Raw genomic sequence first — 12,365 nt, 5'->3', positions numbered from 1 at the left:
ACCAAAGGAGTCGCCCCCTGGTGGCCAGGAGAGAGAATGCAGCTTCAACACATGAAGCATAGACTTCTATACAACCAGAGGAGTCGCCCCCTGGTGGTCAGGAGAGAGAATGCAGCTTCAACACATGAAGCATAGACTTCTATACAACCAAAGGAGTCGCCCCCTGGTGGCCAGGAGAGAGAATGCAGCTTTAACACATGAAGCAGAGACTTCTATACAACCAAAGGAGTCGCCCCCTGGTGGCCAGGAGAGAGAATGCAGCTTCAACACATGAAGCATAGACTTCTATACAACCAGAGGAGTCGCCCCCTGGTGGTCAGGAGAGAGAATGCAGCTTCAACACATGATTGCTCGTCCCACCATGCTTTAATACAGGGGTTCCCAAACTTTTTAGACCACGCACCCCCTTCTACATCCCGACCGGGTTCACGCACCCCCAATCCCCCACACCGTAAAAAAAAAACGCAACAGAATGCAAGAGTTGTTGACGGGGGGGGGGGGGGTGCTAGTGAGAGTGTGCTCACCTGTGCGCGCATCACGGCTGAGCGTTACGCGCGCCGGCATCGAGCCGAGAAGAGTTGTTGACGGAGGGGGGGGGGGGGGAGGGGTGCTAGTGACTTTTTCTTTGCTCCGTCCCGATGCGTGCAGACCGGCGTCGGAGCTCTGCGGCGACCACGATCGACGTATTGAGCACCCCTGCATTCAAACATTAAATAGCCGAGAGTTTTTTTCAGCGTAAGAAATACGATGTGTAGCGGGAGTGCGTGAGCCGAAATGACACTTGAGAGCCCTGAGAATGTTTAATATTAATTATTACACCATTAGACCACCATTACATTTTTCCTCTCGCACACCCCCTAGAGGCAGCTCGCGCACCCCCATACTTTGGGAATCCCTGCTTTAATACAACACTGGTTACAGGAGCTGAGCCTTAGCGGTCCCTTCGCCTCAAGCTAGCTAAGTCGCCTGCTAACGTCCACTAACAACAAAAGACATGTTGTGACCATGGAGAGCAGTTTAATATCCTCCTTCTCGACTATTTAAATATTTAAATGGAGTGTGATTGAAAGAAACAGCAAAGAACGATTGGAAATAACCGGGAATATTAAAAAATGTGGTGAGTATGACAAGCATCTGACATCAAGTTTACATAATGTTTAACTAACGTGTTTCATCTATCATACTTTTGGATCTGCATTTCTTTCTATATATATATATTTATTATTTCTAGATGTTCCTTTAATTTGTAAAGCAATCAGAGTGAAATGATGTTGTGAACAGAGATCCTCTCCTGCAGATCAAGATGGACTCTCAGATGACCAAGCAGGCCCTGAACGAGATCGAGACCCGGCACACCGAGATCATCAAGCTGGAGAACAGCATCCGCGAGCTGCATGACATGTTCGTGGACATGGCGATGCTGGTGGAGAGCCAGGTGAGTGGGGCGCCAGGTGAGTGGGGCGCCAGGTGAGTGGGGCGCCAGGTGAGTGGGGCGCCAGGTGAGTGGGGGGCCAGGTGAGTGGGGCGCCAGGTGAGTGGGGCGCCATGTGATTGGGGCGCCATGTGAGTGGGGCACCAGGTGATTGGGGGGCACCAGGTGATTGGGGGGCACCAGGTGATTGGGGCGCCAGGTGAGTGGGGCGCCAGGTGAGTGGGGCGCCAGGTGATTGGGGCGCCAGGTGATTGGGGCGCCAGGTGAGTGGGGCGCCAGGTGATTGGGGCGCCAGGTGATTGGGGCGCCAGGTGAGTGGGGGGCCAGGTGAGTGGGGCGCCAGGTGATTGGGGGGCCAGGTGATTGGGGCGCCAGGTGAGTGGGGCGCCAGGTGAGTGGGGCACCAGGTGAGTGGGGCGCCATGTGATTGGGGCGCCATGTGAGAGGGGCGCCAGGTGATTGGGGCGCCAGGTGATTGGGGCGCCAGGTGAGTGGGGCGCCAGGTGATTGGGGCGCCAGGTGAGTGGGGCGCCATGTGATTGGGGGGCCAGGTGAGTGGGGCGCCAGGTGAGTGGGGCGCCAGGTGATTGGGGCGCCAGGTGAGTGGGGCGCCAGGTGAGTGGGGCGCCAGGTGATTGGGGTGCCAGGTGATTGGGGCGCCAGGTGAGTGGGGCGCCAGGTGAGTGGGGTGCCAGGTGAGTGGGGCGCCGGGTGAGTGGGGCGCCAGGTCCGCGGTCCGGACTGAGCCACCGCCGTGTGTTTCAGGGGGAGATGATCGACAGAATCGAGTACAACGTGGAGCACTCCGTCGACTATGTGGAGCGAGCCGTGTCCGACACCAAGAAGGCCGTGAAGTACCAGAGCCAAGCCCGCAAGGTACGGCCCCGAGTCCCGAGTCTTGAGCCCCGAGTCTTGAGTCCCGAGCCCCGAGTCTTGAGCCTCGAGTCTTGAGTCCCGAGTCCCGAGTCTTGAGTCCCGAGTCTTGAGCCCCGAGTCCCGAGTCTTGAGTCCCGAGTCCAGAGTCTTGAGTCCCGAGTCTTGAGTCCCGAGTCTTGAGCCCGAGTCTTGAGCCCCGAGTCCCGAGTCTTGAGTCCCGAGTCCCAAGTCCCGAGTCCCGAGCCCCGAGTCTTGAGTCCCGAGTCTTGAGCCCTGAGTCTTGAGTCCCGAGTCTTGAGTCCCGAGTCTTGAACCCCGAGCTCCGAGTCCCGAGTCCTGAGTCCCGAGCCCGAGTCTTGAGTCCCGAGCCCCGAGTCTTGAGCCCTGAGTCTTGAGTCCCGAGTCCCGAGTCTTGAGTCCCGAGTCTTGAACCCCGAGCTCCGAGTCCTGAGTCCCGAGTCTTGAGTCCCGAGCTCCGAGTCCCGAGCCCCGAGTCTTGAGTCCCGAGTCTTGAGTCCCGAGCTCCGAGTCCCGAGCCCCGAGTCTTGAGCCCCGAGTCTTGAGTCCCGAGTCTTAAGCCCTGAGTCTTGAGTCCCGAGTCTTGAGTCCCGAGTCTTGAACCCCGAGCTCCGAGTCCCGAGTCCTGAGTCCCGAGCCCGAGTCTTGAGTCCCGAGCCCCGAGTCTTGAGCCCTGAGTCTTGAGTCCCGAGTCCCGAGTCTTGAGTCCCGAGTCTTGAACCCCGAGCTCCGAGTCCTGAGTCCCGAGTCTTGAGTCCCGAGCTCCGAGTCCCGAGCCCCGAGTCTTGAGTCCCGAGTCTTGAGTCCCGAGCTCCGAGTCCCGAGCCCCGAGTCTTGAGCCCCGAGTCTTGAGTCCCGAGCCCCGAGTCTTGAGCCTCGAGTCTTGAGTCCCGAGTCCCGAGTCTTGAGTCCCGAGTCTTGAGCCCCGAGTCCCGAGTCTTGAGTCCCGAGTCCAGAGTCTTGAGTCCCGAGTCTTGAGTCCCGAGTCTTGAGCCCGAGTCTTGAGCCCCGAGTCCCGAGTCTTGAGTCCCGAGTCCCAAGTCCCGAGTCCCGAGCCCCGAGTCTTGAGTCCCGAGTCTTGAGCCCTGAGTCTTGAGTCCCGAGTCTTGAGTCCCGAGTCTTGAGTCCCGAGTCTTGAACCCCGAGCTCCGAGTCCCGAGTCCTGAGTCCCGAGCCCGAGTCTTGAGTCCCGAGCCCCGAGTCTTGAGCCCTGAGTCTTGAGTCCCGAGTCCCGAGTCTTGAGTCCCGAGTCTTGAACCCCGAGCTCCGAGTCCTGAGCCCCGAGTCTTGAGTCCCGAGTCTTGAGCCCCGAGCCCCGAGTCTTGAGTCCCGAGTCCCGAGCCCCGAGTCCCGAGCCCCGAGTCCCGAGTCTTGAGTCCCGAGTCCCGAGTCTTGAGTCCCGAGTCTTGAGTCCCGAGCCCCGAGTCTTGAGTCCCGAGCCCTGAGTCCCGAGTCTTGAGTCCCGAGTCCCGAGTCCCGAGCCCCGAGTCTTGAGTCCCGAGCCCCGAGTCTTGAGTCCCGAGTCTCGAGTCTCGAGTCCCGAGCCCCGAGTCCCGAGTCCCGAGCCCCGAGTCCCGAGTCTTGAGTCCCGAGCCCCGAGTCTTGAGCCTCGAGTCTTGAGTCCCGAGTCTTGAGTCCCGAGTCTTGAGCCCTGAGTCTTGAGTCCCGAGTCCCGAGTCCCGAGTCTTGAACCCCGAGCTCCGAGTCCCGAGTCTTGAGTCCCGAGCTCCGAGTCCCGAGTCCCGAGCCCCGAGTCTTGAGTCCCGAGTCTTGAGTCCTGAGTCCCGAGTCTTGAGTCCCGAGCCCCGAGTCTTGAGTCCCGAGTCTTGAGTCCCGAGTCTTGAGCCCCGAGCCCCGAGTCCCGAGTCTTGAGTCCCGAGTCCCGAGCCCCGAGTCTTGAGTCCCGAGCCCCGAGTCCCGAGTCTTGAGTCCCGAGTCTTGAGTCCCGAGCCCCGAGTCTTGAGTCCCGAGCCCTGAGTCCCGAGTCCCGAGTCCCGAGTCCCGAGTCCCGAGTCTTGAGTCTTGAGTCCCGAGCCCCGAGTCTTGAGTCCCGAGTCTCGAGTCCCGAGCCCCGAGTCCAGAGTCCCGAGCCCCGAGTCCCGAGCCCCGAGTCTTGAGTCCCGAGTCCCGAGTCCCGAGTCTTGAGCCCCGAGCCCCGAGTCTTGAGTCCCGAGTCCCGAGCCCCGAGTCTTGAGTCCCGAGCCCCGAGCCCTGAGTCCCGAGTCCCGAGTCTCGAGTCTCGAGTCTTGAATCTTGAGTCCCGAGCCCCGAGTCTTGAGTCCCGAGTCTCGAGTCCCGAGCCCCGAGTCCAGAGTCCCGAGCCCCGAGTCTTGAGTCCCGAGTCCCGAGTCCCGAGTCTTGAGTCCCGAGTCTTGAGTCCCGAGCCCCGAGTCTTGAGTCCCGAGCCCTGAGTCCCGAGTCCCGAGTCTTGAGTCTTGAGTCCCGTGCCCCGAGTCTTGAGTCCCGAGTCTCGAGTCTTGAGTCCCGAGCCCCGAGTCCAGAGTCCCGAGCCCCGAGTCTTGAGTCCCGAGCCCCGAGTCCCGAGTCTTGAGTCCCGAGTCTTGAGTCCCGAGCCCCGAGTCTTGAGTCCCGAGCCCCGAGTCCCGAGTCCCGAGTCTCGAGTCTCGAGTCTTGAGTCTTGAGTCCCGAGCCCCGAGTCTTGAGTCCCGAGTCTCGAGTCTCGAGTCCCGAGCCCCGAGTCTCGAGTCTCGAGTCTTGAGTCTTGAGTCCCGAGCCCCGAGTCTTGAGTCCCGAGCCCCGAGCCCCGAGTCCCGAGCCCCGAGTCTTGAGTCCCGAGTCCCGAGTCCCGAGTCCCGAGTCTTGAGTCCCGAGCCCCAGATTCAGACCTGTAGTCCGCCAACCGTGTATCTCCTGTGTCCCTGCAGAAGAAGATCATGATCATCATCTGCTGTGTCATCCTGGGCGTGGTGCTGGCCTCAACCATCGGCGGCACGCTGGGCTTCTAAGAGGCTCCGCCCCCCCGCCCGCCGCCATGGAAACCGACACCGACGACCGTCCGACCGCCAGCATAGAAACGAAACACGACGACGACGACACAAAAGACTTGAAACACAAATGCAAGACAGATAACCAATCAGCTAGGAGCTAGAAGCTAGAAGCTAGGAGCTAGAAGCCCAATCACAGAGAGAGGAGACGCAGTGGGGTCCGAAAGACAAAGACAAAAAAACAACAAAGACGCCATCACACTATAGCCGACCTAAATACATCACGTATTAAAAGAAGAACAAATAAACCTATTTACTACAGATGTGCTGAACATATGACGCAACACCTCGCTACCTGTCAGGAGGAACACCTGTAGACCACCTGTAGACCACCTGTAGACCACCTGTAGACCACCTGAGCTGGTTTATTTGGCCTTCATTTTCTTCTTTTTTTAACAATTCCTTTAGTTTTTTCGTGAGTCTCCGAAGACGGTGCCGACGGCCGGGTTGGGGGGGCCTACAGGTTGGGGGGCCTACGGGTTGGGGGGCCTACAGGTTGGGCGGCCTACGGGTTGGGGGGCCTACAGGTTGGGGGCCTACGGGTTGGGGGCCTACGGGTTGGGGGCCTACAGGTTGGGGGCCTACGGGTTGGGGGGCCTACGGGTTGGGGGCCCACGGGTTGTGGGGGCCTACGGGTTGGGGGCCTACAGGTTGGGGGCCTACGGGTTGGGGGGGCCTACGGGTTGGGGGGGCCTACGGGTTGGGGGGCCTACGGGTTGTGGGGGCCTACGGGTTGGGGGGGCCTACGGGAACCAAAGTGCTCGCCGATCTCGCCATCCCGCCCGCCTCCTGTCGGGCTCCGTGAGAACGTCCCAGAATGCACTGCGCTAGAAGACCGCCTCTCATTGGTCACTTCCTGCTGCCATTCGCCTCAGGCGGCCTGTTCAGTTAGAAAAGCCCGACCGGCCACACAGCTTCCACAACCACCTGAGCTGTGTTCAGCCAGCCGATTGGTTGAGGAAACACAATGTGTGTGTGTGTGGGGGGGGTGGGGGTCATCTCTATCCAACCAAAGAGCAGGGGGAGGGGGGAGGGGCCTCTGGTTTTCTGCTGAATTGGACTGACAGGTGAACCGTGGGGAAGGGGGCTGAGGGGGGCGGGTTCAAAGAGCTGGGAGGAGGCGGGGTCAATCTATGCAGTTTAGATGAGAGCAAGACAACTTGTCCCGCCTCCCTCGCCCGCGATAGCCAATGAGAATCGGGCTTCTCGTCGTCTCAGCTGTTCTTCTGGAAGATTCAAAAAAATGAAGAGAACACATTAAAAAGTAAAGCAGAAGAGATGAAACTCAACTTCATGAGTTCATGAAACAAACCGCCGGCCGGATGCTGGCGAGCCGGTGACGGAGCGTCGCCATGGTTGCATTTCTTTCATTTCTTTCCTTTCCTTCCTGGGGGCGCGTGCTGCTCGTTGTTCTGCTGTTTAGTGTCGCCTGACTTCCTGTTTCGTCCCTTTGGTTTGATGCGTTGGCCCGTCGGCTCGTTTGGGTTACACAGGTGCTGCCGAACAGGAAAGGCGGAGCCGACTGGTGGCTCCTGACACACACACGTTCACATACATTCACCACGCGGCGCATGCATGACCACACGGGAACCCCCCCCCCCCCCCCCCGCATCACATATCACGCCAATGTCGACTGGGTTAGCATGCCGTAGCGTTAGCTCGTGTCACATGTAGATGGTGTAGCTGCTCGTTGGAGATTGATCTCAAGTTGTCTGGTCTTTTTATTTTGATATTAAAGACACTCCCCGTGAGTCCGGGCCGGTGTTGAGGAACGTCGTCCACATTATTTTGACCAAGTTGAAACTTTCATCCTATCCGGTTCTGGGGCAACGCGCCACGTTAGCATTCTGCTTCCGATTGGCCTTTTTCTCAAATATGTAGCGATGTATTTCCTGTATGTCCGATAGCGTTAGCATTAGCTGTTAGCTGTACGTCTGCACAGGAAGACTTCACTGGGCTTCTTCTGTTACACCAATGAAGCGTTGCTAGCGTGAGGCTAGCTGAGCGACGTGGACCTCGACACGGGGGCGACGCGCGCCGGTGTCACGTTTGTCGTACTAGCATGTTTTGTTCCGTTAACGTGGTTCCGTGTTGAGAAGTGACACAAGATGTGCCTGTCGTCCCCGGCCGGACACGCGGGGGGGGGGGGGGGGGGGGGGGGGTTACTGCACAGTATTGTGACTGCAGCTCCACGTCGGTCTGGGAGGGAGGTCGTCTTCAGGCTGTGACGCGGAGTCGGTCTCCGTTGAGGCCAAACGCCTCGAACCCTGAGACCCGTCACGCGACACTCGCTGTCAAAGCAATAAAGTTTGTTGTAGCTAAGTTTTATTTTAGTAGAAAAAGTGTTAGCTAGCTTGCTCACCGCGTCGAGATCCAGAACCCAACGTGGAGTTGCTGAGTGGAAGTTGACTCACGTCATCCGCTTCTTTACTTCCACGTTACACCTCTACCGACGGAAAGAGGCTAACGTTGTTGGCTCCCATTCTGTCCAACACGAGACAACGTTAGCTTCCTAGCTAACGGTACTTCTGGCGTCGCAGGTCGCTGCTCTGTTGTGTATTTTCTTGGCAGTTAAGTAGTTAGCACCGTTAGCCGTAGATGTCTGTGATGCCGTATTAGTCGCTAGACGAATAAAGAACGAGTTCCAGGTTTGGAGAAGAGTAGAGTTTTTATTTATTCTTTGACATCATAAAACCAAAACTTAACTTGTGTGTTCACCAAAGCAGAGCCGACACCCTCCAGCCAACAGATGTGAGTTCAAACGACTCGTCGGTCGATTTAAATCCTTCAGCACTCGTTCTCTGTCTGACGGCTTCGTCCTGCGAGGCCACGCGTTGAACACCACGTCATGTTTCACCTGTTGAACTTCCTTTACTGACGTTTCCAGGTGTCTTTGGACTCATTTTGGACATTTGAGGAAACTGCTCAATACATTATTTCCTGCACCAATCACAGGGCTTCGTTCATCACCGGTTACTTCACAGCGTCACATGATCTTTAGTCCAGTTCTGGTGGTCGATTCACGGCTTGAAGCTCCGGCCGCCCGTTGACCCGATGTTCCTTTGCTCGGTGTGTCCTCCTGTAAACGTTCCTCCGTCATCAGCCACCGCCCCGCGGGACGCCGGGCCAGAACCAAACCCGTCAAACGTTTTGGTTTATGAAACAAGATGTCCGAGTATTCGACCCCGTGTCCTTTTGTCTTCCCTCTTCCTGTTTATGTTGTTTGGTTGTGCAAAAAAAAATGACTTTGAGGATCGGGAGCCTTCCCTTCCCCAGAGACCCATCCCGTTGTGTGTGGTGATGATGATGATGATAGTAATAATAATAATAACAATAATAATAATAATAATAATAAAAAAGGCATGCAAAAGCGTTGTGGAGTTTGCATGATGGTGTTTTTTGTACCCACCCGACCTGCCCTCCACGTCGTGCACTTTACGCTCATCGGACCTGTCGTTGTTAGCACGTTAGCTAACAAGCTCGTTCCTGCAGTCTCACCTAGTTTTAAATCTAAAAAGTGGAACGCGTGTGTTTTTGTTCGTAACGTCGTTGGAACTTTAAAGGTGTTTTGTTGGCGGAGCCGGTTGAGGTGAACTCGTTGAAAAGCTAAACTTTTCAAACACACACACACACACACACACACCGGTTGTCTTCCTGTTGTATTTGTAAGGGAACTTTTCCCTACAAAGGTTTGTTGAGTTGATGAATTCCACTTTGGGTTTTATTCTTTTTGAATATTGTTGACGGGAAGACACAAGATAACCGACATATTTACAGGACGCCATGATCACTGTTATGATTACTTATTACTAGTCAAACCAAAGCGTTTCATGCCCCCCCCCCCCCCCATGTTCTGCCGCTAATATCAAAGAGCACAACGCGAGTCAAGTTTACACTGATGTCACTAATGATAACAATATGTAATAAGAAAACATCAAAAGCTACATAACTATAAAAACAACTGCCCCCCCAACCCCCTTTCAGACGTTAATTTGTGGTCTGCGTAATAAATCTGACGTGTGATCATCCGGTATAAAGACGAGCCAGGAGCTTTTCCTCGCGGCGTTAGCGGAGACGACGGCGGTGCTTTAGCTTCTGTTGTCATCGTCTCTCCGTCGGGTTCGTCGACCGTCTGGCTCCACAGGGTCGATGCCGCCGGCAGGTTGAGAGGCTTCGCCAGCTAGCTAGCCAGCTAACGTATTTTCTTCTTCTTTAGTTTGTGTATTGCAAAAAAAGAATTGCTCACGGTGAAGCAGCTTACAATGCTAACACTGCTAACAATGCTATTAACGCTTTGTTGTAAGTCAGCATTGGGTTGTTTGTTGTGAGACAAATAAATTCATGACAAAATACTTTTGTGCATATTTGCAACCGATTTTCTGCTGTGCAGGTGATAAAATATCTTTTATTGAGATTAAGGAAAACAACTGAGGGCTAAAAAACGTCCGGTGCTGTTTAGCTAGCTAGCCGCTAGTCCGCTAGAATGCTAACATGCTTTCATAAACCTCCAGTGAGCATTTTCCTGAGTGAGAAACAGAACGGCAGCCTGAAGTCACTTATATAGACAAGAATATCGATAAATATATAAATCGTACATCAACATACTGCATTTCTATAACTGTGTGTTAGTGAGTGTGTGTGTGTGTGTGTGTGTGTGTGTGTGCGTGCGTGTAGCCACGATGCTTCTATTGTCTGTGTACAGTTTTTGTGAGCAGGAATCATCCAGAGAGTTTTGTTTTGACGCCAAGACTCCAAAGATTGACCGTTAGCCGTTAGTTAGCCGTTAGCTGGACATGCTGTCTGAAAGAGGACTTCCTGTGGGTCGAGGGTGTCCTAACGTTGCAACAACAACACGTGTAAAGTCTCTTCCACTCCATGTTTTTATTTCATTGTGTTTGTTCTCTGCTGTCGGACGACCAAACTCTTCTTCGATGATTTTTGTCTTCCTGAAAGAATTTTCAAAAACCAAAACCTGCTGAGCGCTCCGCTCTGGAAGACGATGACGAAACGGAAATGTTTGTTTACTTGTTTGTTGTTTGCTTCGAGGAGCAGCTCTATATTAATTGTTGTTTCTGATGATGATTTCTTTGTCTCTCCGTCGTTCGAGACAGTATTCGGGTTTGAATCAGTGTTGTTTTCCCTGGTGGGGAGGGTGGGAGGAGTCAGGGGAGGGGCTATAACGTAGGCCACGCCCACGCATCGAGAGACACTTAAATAATATTGTATTATCATCATTATTATTATTACTATTACCATAGATGACTATTAAAAGAGGGGACGGCTTCAAGAGATCCAGCGAACGAAAGGAGGTTGTGACGATTCCATAATAGCAATGATTTAAAGAAGAGGATAATGTTATCATAAATAATAGTAGTAATATTGAATATTGAATGCTCGCAATTTTGTCAAACTGAAACTGGATTCTTTGTGTCATGTAATTATTGTAAATAACTTCAGAGAGAAAAAATGACTTGCATGTCTATGTATAAATCTACTGAGATATCTGTTCCCGTCAAAGTTGACAAGTCGACCTCTGTCCATTAGTCCCGCCCCTGTGACCCCCCCCCCCCCCCCACTGTGGCTGAGAGACGACAGCAGAGAGACAGAGACTCACATTGTTTTTGTAGACGTCGTTGTTGTTGTTTTTTCTCTTGTTGTTTTTCCGTGTTTCCCATTTACGTCTTGAACGAGCTCAGAATCCATCCGGAGGAACCACGGCCACGCCTCCTCCATCCCCTCCAAACCCAGAGGCTCCGCCCACTGGCTCCTCTGATGAAAGTGCTTCCATCCATATTAGGAAAGATTACCCCTAACTCCTAACTCTCTCTCTCTCTGCCAGACTCAGTGTCTCTCGGCCACAGCGAGCTGCCACCCCAGAGTTCAGCCCTCACCCTCGTCTGTCAGGATGTAGCTCGATCCCGAGGAAGTTGCTAATGCTAATGCTAGCCTTCGGTTAGCATTAGCAACTCCAAGATGGCGGCACATTGGAACACCGTTGATAAAGATGATGGATATCGCTTTTTTGAATTTTAATGGGCTGTAGGTCAATGGGCTGTAGGTCAATGGGCTGTAGGTCAATGGAATATAGGTCAATGGGCTGTAGGCAAATGGGCTATAGGTCAATGGGCTGTAGGTCAATGGGCTGTAGGCCAATGGGCTGTAGGTCAATGGAATATAGGTCAATGGGCTGTAGGCAAATGGGCTATAGGTCAATGGAATATAGGTCAATGCGCTGTAGGTCAATGGGCTGTAGGTCAATGGGCTATAGGTCAATGGGCTGTAGGTCAATGGGCTGTAGGTCAATGGGCTATAGGTGAATGGGCTGTAGGCCAATGGGCTGTAGGTCAATGGGCTGTAGGTCAATGGGCTATAGGTCAATGGGCTGTAGGTCAATGGGCTATAGGTCAATGGGCTGTAGGTCAATGGGCTGTAGGTCAATGGGCTATGTCAATGGGCTATAGGTCAATGGGCTGTAGGTCAATGGGTTGTAGGCCAATGGGCTATAGGTCAATGGGCTGTAGGTCAATGGGCTATAGGTCAATGGGCTGTAGGTCAATGGGCTGTAGGTTAATGGGCTATAGGTCAATGGGCTATAGGTCAATGGGCTGTAGGTCAATGGGTTGTAGGCCAATGGGCTATAGGTCAATGGGCTGTAGGTCAATGGGCTGTAGGTCAATGGGCTGTAGGTCAATGGGCTATAGGTCAATGGGCTGTAGGTTAATGGGCTATAGGTCAATGGGCTATAGGTCAATGGGCTGTAGGTCAATGGGTTGTAGGCCAATGGGCTATAGGTCAATGGGCTGTAGGTCAATGGGCTATAGGTCAATGGGCTGTAGGTCAATGGGCTGTAGGTTAATGGGCTATAGGTCAATGGGCTATAGGTCAATGGGCTGTAGGTCAATGGGCTATAGGTCAATGGGCTGTAGGCCAATGGGCTGTAGGTCAATTGGCTGTAGGTCAATGGGCTGTAGGTCAATGGGCTGTAGGTCAATGGGTTGTAGGCCAATGGGCTGTAGGTCAATTGGCTATAGGTC

The 12,365-nt window shown here is 54.2% G+C and overlaps 1 protein-coding gene across 1 annotated transcript in view; it reads left to right on the top strand.

Annotated features, from left to right (window-relative positions):
* stx1b (syntaxin 1B) overlaps window positions 1–5,740 on the top strand; it is a 26,459-nt gene extending 20,719 nt beyond the window's left edge. Inside the window, exons 7-9 of the mRNA XM_056406342.1 lie at window positions 1,298–1,435; window positions 2,198–2,308; window positions 5,212–5,740. Of these exons, the coding sequence (XP_056262317.1) occupies window positions 1,298–1,435; window positions 2,198–2,308; window positions 5,212–5,292 (330 nt within the window). The 3' untranslated portion in view covers window positions 5,293–5,740. The remainder of the gene's footprint in view (window positions 1–1,297; window positions 1,436–2,197; window positions 2,309–5,211) is intronic.
* Window positions 5,741–12,365: the final 6,625 nt, after the last annotated feature.

Source organism: Pseudoliparis swirei, chromosome 23, assembly GCF_029220125.1.
Source record: "Pseudoliparis swirei isolate HS2019 ecotype Mariana Trench chromosome 23, NWPU_hadal_v1, whole genome shotgun sequence".
NCBI classification, from domain to species: Eukaryota; Metazoa; Chordata; class Actinopteri; order Perciformes; family Liparidae; genus Pseudoliparis; species Pseudoliparis swirei.
The sequence above is the reverse complement of the archived record's forward strand: the minus strand, read 5'-3'. Positions and strand labels throughout refer to the sequence as shown.